Source organism: Hippichthys cyanospilos, chromosome 9 (assembly GCF_059441005.1).
Source record: "Hippichthys cyanospilos isolate Australia breed blue-spotted pipefish chromosome 9, RoL_Hcya_1.0, whole genome shotgun sequence".
Lineage (NCBI taxonomy): Eukaryota > Metazoa > Chordata > Actinopteri > Syngnathiformes > Syngnathidae > Hippichthys > Hippichthys cyanospilos.
Genome location: NC_142377.1, coordinates 23649468 through 23667644, shown reverse-complemented (window position 1 = coordinate 23667644; position 18177 = coordinate 23649468). Strand labels below are relative to the sequence as shown.

Genomic DNA, 18177 nt, shown 5'->3' with positions numbered 1-18177 from the left:
GTGGCCGACTTTTGCGTTGCGTCGACAAATAAAGAGGTCGCAGTCGGTAGACAAAAGTTTCCTCGTGTGCTTCATGCTTTACTCGATTAAATTCTCTGAATGAAGATTGGGGGGGAGAAGCTTGAAATACTTCCCTTACTTCTCTATTTAGGTTCTTATCCTGTAAAGTACAAGTGTGGAATAACGCTACCGGATTCTAGTCTATTCGTAGAAGAAAAGAAAAAAAAAACTCCAATCCTAAACTACCAGATTCTAGTCTATTCATAGAAGGAAAAAGGAAACGCCAATCCAAACTTTTGGCTGTCGTTGCTCCGATGTCTGTGACTCCCGAGTCTTCCCAGTTTGCCCCGCGGCGACTTTTTTTTCTTCCTTTTTTTTACTGGGCCGGTAGGCCACCGGGGGCCGCGGGCCTCAGGGCTCAGCGTCCCGCTGCGCCTCCATGGCCCTCCGCATCTTCTCCACCATCCACTGAGGAACCGAGAAGGGCTTCATCTCGTCCATCTTCACGTCCGGGCAGTCCCTGCGCACGCGCGCCGCCGTCAGCGGGGTCGGCGCGGCAAAGCGCGCCGGCGCCACCCACTTGTACTCGTCGGCGCGCGCCAGATCCTGGACGTCCTCCTCGATCAGCAGGTAGGCCTGAGCCGGAAAGCCGGGGGGGTTAGGGTGGAGGGCCCGGCCTTCTTGGCGTTTTGTTTTTTTTCGGGGGTGGGGGACTCACCATCTTGCCGCCGGTGGCCCTCATGTGATGACGCTCGGCCAGCCACTGCTTATCCTTGGTGTCGGCCGCGTACTGGCGACAGGGACCGGCCCTCAGCCCCAAACATCCGCTCGCGCTCGCGCTCGCGCGCGCCCGCGCGGTTACCTTGAAGAGGTCAGCGTGTTTGATATAGATCCGTCCTCTGGTCCCGCCCATGCCCAAGGCCCTGTGACAGAAAACGGGCCTTTTTTCCCATTTCGGGGCTCCTGGCTTCCGATTCCTGACTCGGATTATGTCAAGAATCAAAAGCGTGAGCGGGAATCGGGGCTCGATCCTTTTCAAGACTTCCAAAACTTTCCGCCCAAAAGTCCCTCGGCGCCACTGACCAAAACGGGAGGCGCTTCCAAACGGGCCGCGCCCAAAAAGCGCCGTTCCCCGCCCGCTTTAACGCGGCCGACCGCGAGCCGCGTTTGGCTGCGGCAAAGCGCTTTGGGAATTTGCCATTCCATCCATTACTCCCGGCAGGCGGGGGCAACAAAGGCCACAAAACAAGAGAGACGGTGCCTTCTTTTTGGGTGGGGTGGCTAAACTTGGAAAAGGGAATCTTTGAGACTTACTTGTTAGCTCTGGAGCCCAAAACAAAGGTGGTGCCTTCAGTCAGCCTGGACGGTTCCCACTACGCAGGAAGCGGCGCCGCAAACAAGCAAGCGCTCGTCACGTCGCCGGCGAGCGCAAGGAGCGAGTGGAAGGTAAAGACGGCGGTCACCTTGGGTCCTTCTTTCTTGACCGCGTCACACTTCGCCTTCACGCTGACAAAAGACGCACGCGAGGCAAAGGCGCGAGTGAGCTTTTGACATCCGGGTGGCGGCGTGCCGCGGGACTCACTGAGCGCCGGCCGGGACGTTCAAGGGTCGCTCGGCCGCCCCCGGCGCGCCGCGGTTCTTCCTCTGGAGCCGGAGAACGCGACCCACGTCACGACGACGTCGGCACCAGGCGAGGGAAGCCGGCGCTTTTCCGGGACCCGCGACGCTCGCCGGGCTGACGAGGACGTACCTTTTTGGGGACCGGACTTCCTCTCTGACCGCAGTTTTCTTCTTGGCCTCGATATCGCTGCGGGCAAAGGCCAAAGCGAATCAACAAAGGCACGGGGGGCGTCGCGTGACGCGCGCCGGCTACCTTGACGCCGACCTCCGAACCGGGCTTCTTGACCTCGCCGTCCGGAAACAAACCTTTGGCCTTCGGCGGGGAGAAAAAGCCACGGCGTGCTGTAACGGCCGCAGCGCGCGCCGGCATCAAGTCGGCCTTACGTGCTCCAGGACACTCCTGCAAGCCTCCTTGATGAGCTGATCCGCGTGCGCGTCGTCCCCGACGTTCTCCTTGACGTTGCGCGCAGCCGCCTCGAAGAACTGCACAACACCGGCGCGTCACTCGCGCGCGCGCGCGCGCACGCACGCGGGCGGGCGAGCGGCCGCGCACGCTACCACGTGATATTTCCTGAACACGGCCATGATGTCGTCGTTGAAGCTCGGCTGCAGAACCGCCCTCAGGAGGTCCATGGACACCTGCGGGTCCGCGTAACTGCACGCGGCGCGCAGTCGTCCTCGCGAGTCAGCTAACGACGTCGCGAGCACGTTCGGAGCTAAGGACGGCCCGGCCTTTGTCGTACTCTTACCTGACGGCCAGGTGCGAGCGCCGTCCCCTCCTTTGAACGTGTCTGTGTTTGATCATCACGTTCCACGGATTCTAGCGCAAGCGCAAGGCAAGCGTAAGGCAAGGCAAGCGCGAAGCGGACATCTGTCACTGTTTGACATCTGTCACTGTTTGCCTACTCGTCCACCTTACCGGCTGAGTCCGCTCGCTTGCTTTGTCTTCCATCGCGAAAGCCCTTCCGCTAATCGGCGGCTAGGCTAACGGCAACCGGAAGCGCGGGAATCGCAAGCAGCTGTCGTTGGAGCTCCGATATGAGCGACGGCCACGGTATCGGCGCGGAGACGTCCGCGCAAACTCTCTAGCTCCCGGAGGCGAGGCGAGGAGAGGCGACGCGACTCGGCGGCAGCCCACTTCCGTTAGCTGCCGGGCACACCGCGGTCGCTTCCGGTAGACGTCACGTCGCAAGAGCGCGCGCTCGCCTTCGCGTTTCGCGACACCCGGCCGGGATCGAAAAGGGAGCTCGTTTTCTTTGGGCTTTATTTCCGAAAGAAAAAAATTTTGTTTGCGGCGGGTGCTTTTTTTTTTTTTTTTTTTTTTAAGGGCACGCGAGTCCCTTCTCTGGCACGCGCTCTCGATTCGTGGAACTCGACGGACGATAGGACAAGCGGCGGAGGATGGAACACATCTTTACTGAGGCTCAAACTGCTTCTCGCGAGGAAGCTCCGACGGCGGGCTGGACGTGTACAAGCGGCGCTCGGCCAGGCCGCAACAAACAAGTCAGCCGCAATCGGAAATCACCAGACGACCGAAAAGCTCAAGACACAAACGCCGACGCGCGTTTCGCGTCGAAGGAACCGAAACGTCATTTGTCTTTTTACAAGTCCGTCATCCAATGAAAGCGGGAGGGAAATGCGAAGAAGCGGTACACGGCGGGCGGGTTGCGGCAAGTGGCCGAAGCAGACAGACGGCAGGGGGCGCAGTCGAGCAGGTCGACGCCGTTGCGCCCGGACAAATAGAAAGGGGACAAAAGCGGACAAATGAAAACGAGCGCAATATAAAAGGGACGAACGCGGACAAATGAAAACAACCGCAAATATAAAAGGGACAAAAGTGGCTGGATTGACTTCACACGCACGCTTTGTACTTTGACAATATAGAGTCATTTTCTTCTTCTTAATAACACTTTGGTTTAGTTCACAACAAACTATTGTAAACCTTATGATACAGAAACCGCCGATGACTAAAAAGCATCCCGCGAGCGCCAGCTCCGCTGTACATCATTTACAGGGGACGAAAACAACCGCAAAAAAGGAGTCCGACTGGCCGCCGCCGCCGCCGCCGCCCCCTTCCCGGGCAAAGGTCCGAGAAGGCGCCCGGGGAGCGGAGCGGGAACCCTGGAACCGAAGCGGCGTCCGAGAAAGTGAGCCCAGAAGGATAGCTGCCTTGCGGACCCGTCCCGAAGTGCGACGCGGATGGCCGTCGGAGCCCGGCCCCCTTTACACGGCGGCCATCTTGTCCCGCGGGCCGTCGTTGTTGTTCTTGTCGTGGGCGGCGGGCGAGACCGGCGCGCCGCCCGTCCCGTCGCCGGCCTTGCCGAGGGCGGGGGGGTCTCGCTCGGGCGGCGCCGGCTGGGCGGGGCCCGGCGAGGCCAGGGGGGGCGCGCCGGCGGCCGAGCGCGAGGGCCGGTAGGACGCCGTCAGCTCGGCCAGCCGCTCGGGCGTGGGGGTCCACTTGGCGAAGCCCGCCGCGTTCTGGAGGAAAAGCACGGCCGTGCCGTGGACCGCCCGGTAGTACATCTCCTCCCTGCGCGAGACGACGCGGGACGGAGATGAGCTGCGGGCGCCCGTCGGGTCGGACGCCGGATTTGCCACTTGTAAATGGGGGGGGGGGGGGGGGGGCCCTGCCCGTTTTGGACGCGCCTCACCTCTTGCAGATGTGCTGGCTTCCGGATCGGTACTCGTGTTCGTAGGCGGGCACGCTCATCTGCTGGCGCAGGAAGCGGCTGGCCTCCATGCGGCCCAGGGCCGGCGTCACCGGGTCTCGCCACTCGGGCACGAAGACGACGAAGGAGAGCGGCTCGCCGGACTGCTCCAGGAGGTCCTGGGAACACGCGAAGCTCTCAGAACGGACGGGCGCCAAAAGGGGCCCGCCCATCCGCATTTGGACCGAGTCCATCGGCGAGCTCCGGCGCCCAGCCGGGCACGAATGTTGCCGCGGCGTCCGCGGTCAGGGGAGCCTCTTTTCAAACGCCCTGATGGCGTCCCTCCCATTTTGCGACCTCCGCACCTTCTTTTCTTTTTCATTTGAAACAAGCGGACGAAGCTTGAGTTTGGCTTGGCCGCATGACGCACGAGTCCCGGCCAAAACCATGTAGAAAAAGCTCCTTTTCCGTGCACGCGCGGGATCGCAAAGGCAGGAACAAGAGGAAGACGAAACGAGAGCGAGAGAAAAAAAAACTTAAGCGTAGGTGTCAAACGGCAGTCCCGGAGGCTCGGTATCCTGCACCTTTACCGGTTTTCTCTCCCCGGCACACCCGATTGGGCGTTTTTGAGAGGGAAGCATAGAAAACAGGCAGCGTAGCGGCCCTCGGGGACTGCGCCTCGACACCCGTGGCCGAAAGTGTCTTCCTTAGAACGCGGGAAGTGTTTTCCACAGCCAGCGTATTTCTCTCGCTCCCCGGACAAGGCGCGCACCTAAGCCGGACGTTCTGCCGTCTTTGTCCGTGGCGGCGGGCGAGGCTCCCGACTCTACGGGTCTAAGGGTTGCTCGGCTGCCCCCCCCTTTAATCAATGCGTACGGCTCACACTTGAATTTTAACGGAGAAAGCGAAAGTTTCACCGGTAGGTAAAAGAAAAAAGGGCCTCTCGTCGAGCCGCCTCACCTCAAAGTGCGTCACCATGGCGTCCATCAGCTCTTCGCAGAAGGGCGGGTTGGCTTGGAAGGACCCGCTGACGGGACAGAAGGACAGGAAGGGCCTGGCGGAACACAGCGTCGTCACGGCGGCGCGCGGGCAGGCGGGAGGGCGGGGGCGCAACGCCTCACCCCCGGGATCCAAAGTAGCAGTCGGTGTCGGGGAAGGCCGAGCAGAATTGCTTGTAGTAGCAGTTGAGCGGAGAGGCGAAACACTCAAAGGACACGCCGAAGTGCCGGTGCAGGGCCTCAAAGACCGACACCGGCAGCGCCCCCTGCAGGCCCGTGCCCTCGTTGGCGCTGCCGCCGAACATCACCTGCACACGCGCGCCGGTCAGAGGAGAGGCGGCAACGGCTGCGGCAACGGCTGCGGCAACGGCTGCGGCAACGGCTGCGGCAACGGCAACGGTGCGGCCGCTCGGCCCGGGCACTCGGCTGACCTGGTATCGCTTGAGCAGGCACCAAACCCTGGACAGGAACTTCTCAAAGCGAGAGTCGTCGATGCAGCTGTACCGGTACAGGAGCTCCTGCGCGCGCCGCCGCCGTCGCCCGAACAAAAGACAGGACAAAACCTTTTTTCCTTTCCGTCTCAAAGCGGGACAGCGTTTCTGCCCGACAAAAGCGGGCCGCCCGGCGCGGGGGGGGGGGGGGCGGGTACCGACCAGCTTGCTGAAGTGTCCCCTGTTGACTTTGACCATCTCCCCTCGGAAGCGCAGGCAGGCCACCTCGTTCTCAAAGTGGAGCTCCACGCGCGGGAGCGGGGGCGACGGCCGCGCCAAACGCAAGGGGTAGCAGTACACCAGGCGGGACGAGGACGGCGGGGGGGACGAGGACGCGTCTGAGGACGGCGGGCGGAAAGAGAGGGAGCGCCGACGCTCGGCCGATAGAAGGCAAGGCCGCGCGCCGGCGAGGCCCTTTTGCCTCCGGCGTACCTGCCGGCGGCTCCTGCAGGAGGCCCAGGTGCGTGTGTCGCAGGCGTCTGCTGTACTCGCACGACAGCTGGTAGATCTTGGAGCAGATTCCCTCCACCGAGTCTTTGGCCACGGCCGTCACGTGAGGGCCGCACTGCTGGCGGAGGTGCTCCAGACGGTCCTGCGCGCGGCGGAGGGTGAAACGGGGAGGCGAGGGGGAGCGCTCGCCCGACGGGACGGCGGGCGCACCATGTAGTCCTCCTTGCTGGCAGAGTGGTCCCTGCGCAGCCAGCTCATGGTGTCTTCGGCGTTCCACTTGACCACCTTCCTGCTCTCCGGGCTGGCGTTCCTGCGGCGGGAAGCGTCCGGCCGTTAGGGAGCGAGCGAGCCGGCGGGCGGGCGGGCGGGCGGGCGGACGGCGGGAGCGCCACGCGCCTGGAGTCGATCATCTTCTTGGCCGCTTCGGCGTATTTGAAGAGAAGCTTGCGGGCCTCCTCCTTGTATTTGATGCGAGACAGCCTGCCGCGCGAGGCGGGGCCCCGCCCGGGTCAGGCGGGCGCTCGGGGTCGGGCCGGGCCGGGCCGACGGGGACCCACCTGATGGGGATGTCGTTCATGACCTCCCGGAACATGGACGGCGAGACGACGGGCTCGCAGTCGCTGGGCAGCAGCGGGTCCAGGCCCTTGTCCGTCACCTTCCTCTCCAGCAGCCAGCGGTTGAAGGACTCGCGAGGCGGGTCGATGCCTGTCGGCCCGAGGCGCCGCTTCCGTCAACCTCTCGGGCGGAGGGCGTCGGGCGCGCGCGGCCAAATACCTTCCCTCTGGTGGCACAGCTCGTGGTAGTGCTGCCTGAGCTTGGTGAGCAGCTGAGCCCTCTGCAGCTCGATCTCGGGGTGCGGGGGCAGGTGCTCGGCGGGGGGCTGCTCTCGGATCACGGCGTTGGTCTGGATGTCCAGGTCCCAGTAGACGCTGCGCCGGCCGCAAAAGAATAAAACTCATTCTCACCGTGACCGCGTTCGGAGAATGTGCGATCCGTCCGAGGGGGGCAAGCGCGACGGCGTTTTCGACAGGCGACGTTCGCGAAGCGCTTCGGCGAGGACGTCCCCACTTACACGGCCGGCCTGTAGGGAGCGGGGACGGGGCCGGGGCCGGGCGCGGCGGCCGCCGCGCCTTGCTTGTCGTCGGGGGCGGCGCTCCAGGGTTTGGCGCCGGGCGTGCTGGGGGAGATGGGCGTGGTGGGCTCGGCCTGAACGGGACGCGCGCGCGAGCGGGGGTGAGAGGTCTCCCGCGGGCCCGGCGCCAAGCAAAGCGCCGCGCGTACTTTGGCCCTCTTCAGGCCGTCGGGCCCGGCCGCCTGCTCCTCGGAGCTCCGCCTCTTCCTCTGACCGTTGCCCAGGTTTCCGTCCGCCGGAGCCGCGTTCAGGCCCAAAGGATCCGACTGCACGCATACGCGCGCACGTTGGCATCGGCGCCGTCGACGCGATGAGCGTCGGAGCGCCCTCGGGCTAAGCCCGTTCGGTCAAAGCCACAAAACGCCGTCGCGAGCGCTCATTCGAATGAATAAAACTAACAAAAGGAGGAAAAAAAACAAAAAACAATTTGGTCTGCCGTCCTCCGATTCGGCTGCGAAACGCGTCGAGGTGGGACGCGGGCGTGCGTGCGTGCGTCTTCGACGTTTCAAAGCGTGGCGCCGCGCGCGCGGGTTTCCTCACAATGACGTCGTGCTGGCCCAGCACCGGCACCTCCCACAGGCTCTGATTGGTGAACCTGTTGAAGTAGTACGGACGGTTCTCCCGCCGGGACCAGCACTTGGACCAGCCGGCCTGGATCAGCTCATCTGCGGGCAGACGGGGTCAGAGGGCCGAGCCGACGGGCCGGAGCGAGGCCGGCGGGGACGGGCACCTGGCAGCTCGGGCGGTTTGGCGGCCGAAGGGGAGAGGGGCGGGCCGTGCGAGGCGGCGGGCGAATGCACCGCGCCCGCCTCCCCCTTCAGCGATGCCTGGCTCTCGTTGGACATGGCGGCGGACGCTCACGAGCGCATCGATCCACCTGCCGGCAAAGGACCTTTGGTCGGGGGCGGGGCCAAAACACAAGCGCGTACGATGAGGCGCGGGCGGCGCCAAATCGCACGATGAGGCGCGGGCCGGCGCCAAATCGCACGATGAGGCGCGGGGCGGTGCCGGGGCTTTCTGCGGCGGGCGCTTTCTGCGGCGGGCGCTTTTTGCGGCGGGCGCTTTTTGCCACGGGGGCTTGTCCCACCGGGTTAAGAGTGTTAGAAGTAAAGAGGCATATATCTAAATTCCTTTTGTTCGACGCAAACGGGACACGAGCCCAAATGACGAAATGGGTGCGGAACGCGTGAGGGGGCTGCAATTTTCCTTTTATTTTCATGCAAAAAAAAAAAAAAAAAAGGGTTTCGCCGCTCAAATGTATTCAATTAACTCACCCACGCGATACGGTACAATTAACAGAACGGCGGACGGCGTGGTTAAAATAGTTCCCAATTGTTCACAAGCTACGAATGTTAAGTTGGGCTTGGAAGGGATTTCGATCCAGCGTATACGTTGGCGGTGTCTGGAGGAGGACCGGCGCGCGATTGATTTGGAAAGCAATCAAACTGTGTCCAAGCAAACGGCGGATTTGTTTGCGCAAGTAAAATGGCCCTGAATGGCTTAGGGTTGGCGCGGCGCCCGGCGGGACGGCGATGGGAGCTTTTGTCGCGTTTAACAAGGTGCGGCTGAAAACTTCGTTCCCTTGGATAGAAGCAAAGAGCGAGCCGAGAAATGACCCCGCCGCGTGTTATCTTGGGACGGGGGCGATATGATTCAAGGGCGGTACGTCCAAATGGAACAATTTGACGACGCGCTCGATTCGTTCAACATGAGGACAATGCGACACTGAAGACACGGCAGTCGAGTGCGCTTCTCGGGCTAGTTGTGATCTCGCGCTGCCCCTCGTTTGACTTGTATGACGTTGTTATTGCGCATGAAGCTTTTTGGCATCGAGAAAAGCAAACGGGCTTCGCGTGTACATCTCTATCGGAGGGGAAGCTGCAAACCTCGACCTCGCGTTCCGATGCGCTTTGACTGCTCCTACTTTTGGGGGTGCGGGCTGACGTGAGAGTGTGTGTGTGTGTGTTTGTGGCTTCCGGGGAAAACATTTTTGCAACGGGGTCGGGGCCAATCGAGGAGGTGACCCGTAAGCTGTATTTCTGAACTTCCGACTTGAAATGGGCATTTTTTTTAACGAATGGAAAATGTCAAATGAAGAGTTGCGGCGCCGGTCCGCCGTAATCTGCGCGACGCGAAAGAGCGCTTTTGCACCAGTTTTTCGAACGTAATGTGTGATGGCGGGGCGGGCACACAAAGGACGGGGACGGGGACGGGGACGGACTCGGGCTCCTCGGGCTCCGCGGGCTCCGCGGGCTCGGGCTGACGTCCGGAGGGTCGAGACGACCCGAGGCGAACGAGAGCGCCGCGGGCCCGGCGGCGGCGAGAGCTGCGAGAGCCGGTCCGGTCCCAAGCAAGGCACGGGCACCGCCGCGCGACGCGGAAAGGCTCGCTGGCTCGCTCGTTCGCTGGCGCAGTTGTTGTTTTCCTTTGGCCCCGGCCGCAGAAATGAGCGCCATGGTTACACGCATGCGCGCTGCGGCGCTCGTCGCCAAACAAGGAGGAGGAGGAGAACGACGAGAAGGGAAGGAGGGAAAGGAGCCAAGCGGGAGAACGGCGAAGCCGGGGCCGGCGACGGGAGGCAGGCGCCCGCCCCGCCGAACGCGAGCCAGCGAGCGAGCGAGCGAGCTCGCGAGCGGGAGGCGGCGCGGCGAAGCGCGCGCCCGAGGCCGTCTGCCATCTTGCCATCTCGCCGCTCCGGCTCGGGCTCGCCGCTCGCGGCCAGACAAGATGGCGGACACGCCCCTGCCACAGTCCCGCGCTCCCTCCCGAGCCCTTTCCCGTCCCTCCCCGCCGACTCGGCCGAGCGACCCTAAGCTCGTTCGGAAGCCGCGGGCTTCGGACGCCTCGCGGCGGCGGCGGAACGGCTCGGGCGCGCCGCCTCGCCTTACCTGGAGCGTCGGAAGGGCTTCGAGTCGCGGGCTCTGCCTGTCGGTTCGGGGTCCTCCGCTCCGCTCCCTCCCCGCCTGCTCAGACATCTTTACAGGGGAGCGAAAAGAGCCACTGCGCCTGCGCGCGGCCCGACGCGCTTCCGGCTCCCGCGCGTCACGCCGCCGTCGCCATGTTGAGCAGGTCGAGTTGAGAGGGAAACGACGTCACCCGAGCCTCTTGCTTTCTTCTCTCTTCCGCCATTTTCTCGACCGAGCGTCTCCTGCGAAGTAGCGCCCGATAACTTCGATTTGGAAGCGAGCGTGCGCGGGGGGCCCGCGGGGTACTGCGCATGCGCGGCGCTCACAGCGGAGCAACTGGCCGAACGAAGGCTGTCTCCAAGTGGCTCAAGGATTTGAATTTTTAAATCAACAAGGAGCTGTCGTACCGCCACAAGAAAGAGCCGCCACAAAAGAGGCTTATAAGAGGCACGCGCGAACAAAACGCACGCATTCCTTGAGTCATTGAAAATGAGCGGAATTTATTGTGAGACGCATCAAAGTCGGGGAACAAAAAAAGCAATCGGCTGGGTTCTATGTAGCCTTTGAGGACACGCTTCTCCGGCTTGTTTTGACATCGGACTCGAGCAAGCCGAGCGGGAGTCGATCAGCTTTCAGTAAAATATACGACGAAGCACTTTTTTTTTATTGGGGGGGGGCTTCGAATGACGGCGTGTGGAGTTCATTTCAAATCAACACCAAGTTAAAAGCAAAATGTCGTATCGCGACGACGGCCGATCGCAGGAGGCCGACGGGCTCGGCCGACGGGCTCGGCCGACGGGCTCGGCCGACGGGCTCGGCCGACGGGCTCGGCCGACGGGCTCGGCCGACGGGCTCGGCCGACGGGCTCGGCCGACGGGCTCGGCCGACGGGCTCGGCCGACTTGGCGGTTCTGCCGAGCGCGCCGGTTTCAAAACCGTTTCAATTGCCTTCTCTTTGTTCGCCGCTGGATGGCGCTCGATCGGCCGCAGCTTTTCGGAGTGCGCTTTTTGCGTCGTCTCGGCATCGGGAATAGTCGCGAGCAGGCTTTGATCGACCTCTGCGTGTGCGTGTGCGCGCGCGCGCGCTGCGGCGCGTTTTCGTTGCGTCGGCGACGTCGGGATTTGCAACAGTCCATTTGAACGGTGCCCATCTTTGGAGATAGATGACGGGGCGGGTTCGGCGGAGCCTGGCGGGACGGGGCGTCAGAGGTGACGGCGGAGCACCAGGTCGACGGCGGCCTCCACGTCGTCCAGCACGAAGGCGGGCTCCAGCAGGCCGGCCTCGGCGCTCGTGTCGCGGTGGGCGTGCAGGAAGACGCCGCGGCCGTGCGCCCACGCCGCCGCCGGCTCGTACACGCCCGTGCGCACCTGCGCGTCAAAGCGTCAAAGCGCGCCGAGTAGACAGACGGCAGCCCGCGCGGGACTCGCTTTTCCCCGCGGCCGCCTACCAGGACCGAGCGGCAGCGCGTGGCCGCGTCGGACGGCGGCGGCTCCCGGGCCAGGTAGCGATCGTAAAGGTTGGCGCCGTAAACGTCGGTCGCGGGGTTGTCGCTGGAAAAAAGAGCGGCGTCGGCGGCAGGAACGTTGGCGCCCGCCGGCGCGGCGCGGCGCGGCGCGGCGCGGCGCGGCGCGGCGCGGCGCGGCGCGGCGCGGCGCGGCGCGGCGCGGCGCGGCGCGGCGCGGGGCTTACCCCACGGCGTAGATGGTGCGGACCTTGCGCTGGCGGTTGCGGCGCGCGAGCGCCAGCTCGGCGAAGCGGTAGGTGAGCAGGCTGGGCTTCCCCAGCAGCGCCCGGTAGCTCAGCTCGCGTCCCGTCAACTTCCTGTAGGCCGCCTCCAGGCACAGCAGGAACATGCCGTGGCCGAAACTGCACGCGCGGCGGACGTCAGGCCCGCTCGGACGCGACCCCGCACGCGCGGCGGACGTCAGGCCCGCTCGCACGCGACCCCGCCGCAACGGCTCTCACCGCGGCGAGGGCGCCTCGGCCTTCCACAGCAGGTCCACGTTACAGGCCAGCACGGGCAGCTGGGCGGCCGGGAGCTCGTAGGCTTGCGACGGACGCCCGTCGGTCAGCAGCACGTCCACCAGCAGCTGAAGGTGGCTCTCCCAGCGCACGGGCTCCCCGAAGAGCAGCACGACTGGCCGGAAGCGAGCCCGGAGCCCGTGAGGCGCGCGTGCGCCGGCCCGGCCCGGCCCGGCCCGGCGGCGTCGGTCGGTCGGAGGCTCACCTTCGATCCGGGGGAAGTCGCCCGGAGGGGGCCCCGCTGGGTCTGCCGCCGCCAGCGTCCTGTTGTGGTCGACCGCGTCCAGCAGGGGATGTCGTTCGCGGAGTTGCTCCATGCTCACCACCTTCTGGAAGCCCAGCCTGACTCGCTGTGGGTCAAGGGGGTCGGGAGCAGCGGCGGACCGCGAGCCGGGCCGGGTCGGGGCCGGGACCGGAACCGAGGCAAGGATACGTGCGCGCGATGTCCGTCACGGGGCCTTGCCCGGACACCAGCGCGCATTTGTCGTGGAAGGCCGTCAACGTTTGCAGGGGGCTGTAGGACAAAACCACTTGGTCGGGGCTGATCTGCGCACACGAGCGGGTCCGAATGAGTAGGGGGCGTGAGCCCGCGCGCGCACGACGCCCCGCACCACCTGCACGTCGAGCAGCGACGACAGCTGCTGCGCTTTGCGCTCCGGCCGGCAGCTGGCCGCGTTGGTGACGAAGACGACGGGCAGCAGGAAGTCGCCGCGGCGGTCCAGCAGCTTCCGGAAAGCTCGCCGGGCCGCCGGGATGACGGAGCCTCCGCGCACCACAACTCCGTCCACGTCCAGCAGGATGCCCGCATCCTCGCGCTGCGGCGGGCACATCACCCTAGCCTCTCAATCGCCTCCCGATGCCAAGTCGTCCCCGGCCCGCGCGCTCGTCCGTCAACTCGCGCAAACGCTTGGATACCGAGCCGCGAAGCGTCGCGCGCCGAAAGCGAAGCCTAGGGTACGCTACGGTCCGACCGACTTTTCCGCCCCCCTTCCCCTCCGTGGGGCACTTCAAAAGGCAGCAACTGAGCGCCGTCGCGTTCAAGAGAACAAGAAGCAGACCAAACGAACGCAACGTAGACACGCGCGCCCGAAGTATGCAAGATCAAGTCGTCGAATCCAAAGCGTCCCCGCCGTGGCGCTGTCAACCGACCTGCCGAGCGGGGGCGTAGCGCGTCGCCGTCCTCAGCGCGGGCCGCCAGCGAGCGCTCCACATGACCGCGGCGATGACGGCTGCCGGTCGCCGCCGCCGCCGCCGCTCTTAAAAGCAGGGGGCGTGTCATCCGTCGGGGAAGCTTTCTTTTCACCGTGTCGCTCGCCCCTGCGCGCTCGACGCCTTGTCGGGACAGACAAAAGGCCGCCTGTGTCCGATTGGAGCCCGCTGACTCGGCTTAGGCCGTCACGTGCCGCCGGCCGGCCGCTCGTCACATGCCCGTCACATGCCGCCAATCGGCCCGGACCCGCGCTTGCACTCGGCGGGCTGGGGCCTCCCGCTCGGAGCGAAAGGGGAGCGCCCCGAACATTTGTTTCCACGCGGCCCGAGTCTCGTACGGCCCCTCGTTTGGGACTCCGAGCTTCCGGGGACCTAAGAACCGAGGCGGGGAGGCGGGGAGGCGGGTCCCCGGGCCAGGGGTCTGGCCGCGTCAGGCCTCGTTTCTCGCACAACGGCGCCGGGTGTCATCTTGGAGCTTGGGAGTTTTTCTTCGCCCTCCCGGGCGCTTTGTTCAGGGCGCGCCACTTGCTCTGCGATTTCTCGTTCGCCCGCGCCGATGAAAACGTGCTGGGAGCGTTTCCCCTTTTGTTCGCGCCGTCGGCGGGGGCGGCGGATGGGGTTCGGACTCAAACGCACATAGCCGTTAGCGCTTGTGATTTTGCCCACTTTTATTGAAAAAAAACAAAAAAAAACAAATGCGAAGGGGGGGGGGGGGGGGGGGGGGGGGGCGTCCGTGAGCGCGTCATCACAGTCCCAGCAGCGTTCTGGCTTCCTGACTTTGCTGCTGCAGAGTTTGGCTGGCGTAGCGTTGCAACAGCTCCATCTTCTTGCGGCGGACCAGAGCCTCCTCCACCTGCCGCGCGCAACGAAAGGTGAGGACGCGGCCGCCGCCTCCCCTCGGCCCTCCCCTCGGCCCGCCGCGTACGGCTCACCTCTTTCTGCGAGGGGACGGGCACGTGCGCAAAGAGGGCCACGCCCCCCTCTTCCACCTCCTCGTCCTCCTGAGCGCGCTCGTCCTCGTCGCTCTACGGACGCGCGCAAAAGGGGAAACGATAAGCGGACGGGAAGGAAAAAAGCGGCGGGGGGCCGCCGCGACCGAGGCCCGACCTGCTGGCCGGCGAGAGAGTAGATGCTGGGCTCCTCCTCTTCCTCTCCTGAGGGGAGGCCTTGGCGATCCGCCCTCCATTTGTTCACCGCCTCGGACACGGCTGAAGGGCGCACGCGCGCGCCTCGAGTCAAAGCGCCGCCGCCGAAGTCGGGGCTCGCTTTGGTCCTTTTACGCGGCCCGCAAAAGCAAAGCCAGCGTAGCGTCTTTCACGGAGCCGGCGGCAAACGTTTCAAATGACGACGCTTGCTTGAAGGATAGTCGGCCCGACCTCCATTCGCGCCCCCCCCCCTTCAAAAGTCACCCTGCTGCCTACCGCGGACTAAACAACGCGGGGAGCTTCGGTTTGGTGGCCCTCCGGGGGAAAGCAAAAGTAAAGCGCCCGAAAGCCGCTCGGCCCGGTCCGGGACCCGGCCGCGACGCCCACCTCGCTTCTCGTGCTGCACCTCCAGCGGAACGAGGACGCCGTCGTCTTCGTCCCGGTAGCCGTAGTATTCCGCGTCCACGTCCTTCATCAGCTCGCCGCGAGTCTTGCGCAGCTCGGGGGCCGCTGCAACATGCGCACGCGCGGCCAAGTGAACCCGGGGCGGTCCGGGAGGTCGCCGCCGCACTTACGTTCTTTCTCAAAGAGTTCCCGGACCCCGGGGAGATCTCTGGCCGCCCCGAAGTATTTGTAGCCCCGATTGCCGGGAACCGCCCGACCCTCGTGGTCCAGCATGCGGGGCCCGAAGCGCTGAAGCCGCAAAAAACAAAACCCCGCGGTTGAGCGGCGGCGGCGAGCGGGAGCGCGGCGGCGCCCACCTTGTAGTCGGAGCCTCCCAGTTCCCGAATGCGGTATTCCCAGTGGCGTTTCTCCCGGAGCAGTTTGTTGATCTCGTCGTTGAGGTCGCGAATCCTGAACTCGCCCAGACCCGCTGTGCGCGCGCAAACGCAGAGATGGTTCGAGACGGGCGGGCGGGCGAAGGGGCTGGCGAACGGGCTCGCTCACCATTCTGTATCTGGGCCACTTTTTTGGAAACCTCGCTGATGATCTGAAAAAGGCAGAGCCGGGATTGAGGCGGGGACGGGGCAGGCGGGGGCGGGCCGGGCCGGGCCGGGCCGGGCCGGGCCGGGCGAGCGGCGCCCACCTGTCGCCTCCATTTCTCGGCTTTGGGGAGATCGTTGCACTCGGACGCCAGGAAGGGCCGACGCTCCTGCGCGCGCGGCAAAATTCAAACCGTGCAAAGGAAGGCGGCAAAATTCAAACCATGCAAAGGAAGGCGGCCAGCGCGCAGCACCTTGACTTTCCCTTCCTCCAGCTGAGCCTGTCGAAAGCGCGCCAAGGCCGTCCTGACAAACAAAAACAGGGGACGATCGGCGAGGCGCCCTCCGCGCGCCTCGGCGAGACCGACCCCGCCGGCGCGGCGCGCTCAGGGACGCGGGAAAGGTCTCGGCACTCGTCCTCAAGTGCGCCGCGCATCGGCCGGTGAGCGACCCTCTCCGTGCGCGCGCATCTTCCCCCCCCCCCCCGCGGGCTTTCGTCGAGCGGACGCAAACTCGGCCCGGTAAAGACGAGCGTGCCCAACGCGGCCGTGGCGCGCGCGCGCGCGCGTACTCACATGGCCTTCTCAGCATTCCGAGCCTGCGGAGAGACACGCAAAGCGGGTTAGGCGCGTGCGCAAAGCGACGTCTTCCGATTGTTCGGATGAGCTGAAATTGAGGCGGGAATCAAGCGAGCGACGCTCGGGTAAGTTCCCGTGGGGAACGCGGGTGCTTTTTTTCTGCTCTCGGTAGTCCCGCGCAAGTTAAGCGAGCGGACGCAAGAAAAGTTGGAAGGCAATCGCGATTGCCCGCGGGCGCCGGCCAGCCAACTGGGGGCGCGCAATGGTTTGGCACCGCCGCGCAGCGCCCTGCAGCCCCAGCAGCGCCCGTTCGGGTCAGCCCCGGAGAAATGAATGAACAAAATGAAACGTTGCAAAGCAAGCAAGTTATTTGACGGGCGGCGCCGCCAGCCGCCAGCCGCCAGCAGCAGCGACTCTTCCCAGTCCGAAATAGCCCGCAGGCTGGAATACTCCAAGATAATTGAAGACTTCGCAGGAGCCAAGGCAAGAAAAGCCCGATTCTAGGTGAGTCGGTCAAGCTGATATTATTGCGCATGTGTTTTGGAGTCATTAAATGCTGCTAGTTTAGTTTGCCAACAAAGTGGGTCCAGTCGCACGGCGCTTTTCGTTTTGTAACTCCTTGCGGCAGCCGATTCCTTTTGATTCCATTGTAGCCCTCGACAGACTGTTGGGGTCCAGTGAAGCTTGGCTGAGAGAGAAGAGGCAACTGCGTCGCAGATGAAGAAAATACCACTCACGGTGGCTGACATTGGGAGTGATTTTAGGCTGTAGTCATTTACTGAGCCTAATTACAATTTCACTTAATGTAAATGTATTCGTTCCTTTTCAAACGGATTCTCTGTTATGTTATCCTTTATACGTACGTGACCGCAAAACTTGAAATAAACTAAACATTTCCCAAATCTTGGGGGCGCCATGACAGAATTTGGCACTTGCTCCGGGGCCGAGCCTTGAAAGAAGGAGCTCGTCGTCAGCTTGAAAGAACCCGGCACGCGCTCGCCACTGTGCTAGCCGAAATATTCGCTGGCTTCCCCCCCCCCCGCGTTGAAATGCTCAGAAAGAACGGAGAATCCGAGAGGTGCTTACCATCGCCGCTGCGGACTCCGGGAGCGGAATACGAACGACCCTCTGGAAACGAGCGAAACGGCGGAAAGGCCGACAAAAAAAGAAAACAGGAAGAGACGGGCGCTCGACTTCCGGGGTCACATCGCCGCGCGCCGCGAACGACTGCCCCCCACTGGGAGCCAGCGAAAACATCACCTTGGATATTGCGACGTTTGGACGCGGACCAAAATAAAAAAAGGAAAGGAAAGCGGTCAAGACGCTCGGCCTTGGCTTTATTGCCACTTTCAACAGGCAAATGACGTTTTGCAGCCGCGCGTCCAGCTGTACAAAAACATTTGCCTCGTAGGAAATCACTATACGGTCCCCACAAAACGCTTTTTTTCTTTCTGCTGACAACAGCACTCAACATTACACAGTAAGAACATTTGCGGGCCCGTTTTTTTCCCCTCCGGGCATATGTTTCAGAGTTAACATTGATTTGAATTTTCGGAGAAATTGACCATTTTTCCCCCGACTTTTCTTTGGCCGTTTTTGCACTGAAAATTGTCGACCGATAGGTTAAATGAATGTCCCCGAAACCAAAATAACACCGGACTTTTTCTTCTCCATGCCAAAACATCCGTAAGGTCGTCTTACGGAAGCTCAAGCGAGGAAGTGAATGTCAAAAATAAATAAATAAATCACATAAAATTTCCGCAGAGACGATGATGGCTAATATACTGTCCATCCCCGTTTTTCTTGCGCGGGAAGCGGCGTCGCGCTCCTCGCAAAGATCAGGGGCTTCCTCGTGGTCCGGGGGGCGTCCCGCCTCGGCTCCTCCTTGCGCGGGCGTAACGCGACGACGGTGGCCCGACCTCGACTGAAAAGTCACTCGGCCAAAGCAAGCGTCAAAAACCACCGTCTTTCCCCGGGCTCGGCGAGTCTCCCGCC

General features: G+C 63.5%; 4 protein-coding genes across 8 annotated transcripts; all 4 read right to left on the bottom strand.

The window, feature by feature from the left end:
- Positions 1-57: 57 nt before the first annotated feature.
- dnttip1 (deoxynucleotidyltransferase terminal interacting protein 1) lies at positions 58-2810 on the bottom strand. The gene is made up of 13 exons (XM_088422885.1): positions 2540-2810; positions 2370-2440; positions 2179-2275; positions 2005-2103; positions 1874-1933; positions 1751-1807; positions 1583-1644; positions 1464-1506; positions 1315-1373; positions 863-923; positions 719-790; positions 581-636; positions 58-520 (listed from the first exon to the last, which is right to left on the bottom strand). Exons 1-13 carry the CDS (start codon positions 2570-2572, stop codon positions 412-414), a joined length of 879 nt encoding a protein of 292 aa, XP_088279011.1. The 5' UTR covers positions 2573-2810; the 3' UTR covers positions 58-411.
- A 207-nt stretch (positions 2811-3017) lies between these two features.
- On the bottom strand, positions 3018-10587 carry pcif1 (phosphorylated CTD interacting factor 1). The gene is made up of 16 exons (XM_088422873.1): positions 10228-10587; positions 8070-8216; positions 7880-8004; positions 7489-7605; positions 7280-7413; positions 6982-7136; positions 6765-6912; positions 6604-6687; positions 6418-6517; positions 6190-6349; positions 5920-6095; positions 5698-5784; positions 5390-5574; positions 5229-5322; positions 4272-4447; positions 3018-4150 (listed from the first exon to the last, which is right to left on the bottom strand). The coding sequence occupies exons 2-16, from the start codon at positions 8182-8184 to the stop codon at positions 3844-3846; spliced, it is 2163 nt and encodes a 720-aa protein (XP_088278999.1). The 5' UTR covers positions 8185-8216; positions 10228-10587; the 3' UTR covers positions 3018-3843.
- Positions 10588-10725: 138 nt separating this feature from the next.
- Positions 10726-13601, bottom strand: LOC148419653 (haloacid dehalogenase-like hydrolase domain-containing 5). Of its 5 annotated transcripts, XM_088422878.1 has the most exons (8): positions 13417-13573; positions 12882-13082; positions 12701-12813; positions 12473-12609; positions 12211-12382; positions 11935-12111; positions 11693-11795; positions 11307-11612 (listed from the first exon to the last, which is right to left on the bottom strand). In XM_088422878.1, the coding sequence occupies exons 1-8, from the start codon at positions 13477-13479 to the stop codon at positions 11448-11450; spliced, it is 1131 nt and encodes a 376-aa protein (XP_088279004.1). In that variant the 5' UTR covers positions 13480-13573; the 3' UTR covers positions 11307-11447. The 5 variants fall into 5 exon arrangements, with proteins under 5 accessions (XP_088279001.1, XP_088279000.1, XP_088279004.1 ...); XM_088422875.1 differs by having other exon boundaries at positions 10726-11795; positions 13417-13575; XM_088422876.1 differs by having other exon boundaries at positions 12701-13082; positions 13417-13596.
- A 595-nt stretch (positions 13602-14196) lies between these two features.
- isy1 (ISY1 spliceosome associated protein) lies at positions 14197-17454 on the bottom strand. The gene is made up of 11 exons (XM_088422884.1): positions 17269-17454; positions 16180-16202; positions 15859-15910; positions 15709-15774; positions 15570-15612; positions 15383-15495; positions 15197-15314; positions 15009-15131; positions 14584-14684; positions 14409-14501; positions 14197-14329 (listed from the first exon to the last, which is right to left on the bottom strand). Exons 1-11 carry the CDS (start codon positions 17437-17439, stop codon positions 14222-14224), a joined length of 1011 nt encoding a protein of 336 aa, XP_088279010.1. The 5' UTR covers positions 17440-17454; the 3' UTR covers positions 14197-14221.
- Between the last annotated feature and the right edge of the window lie 723 nt (positions 17455-18177).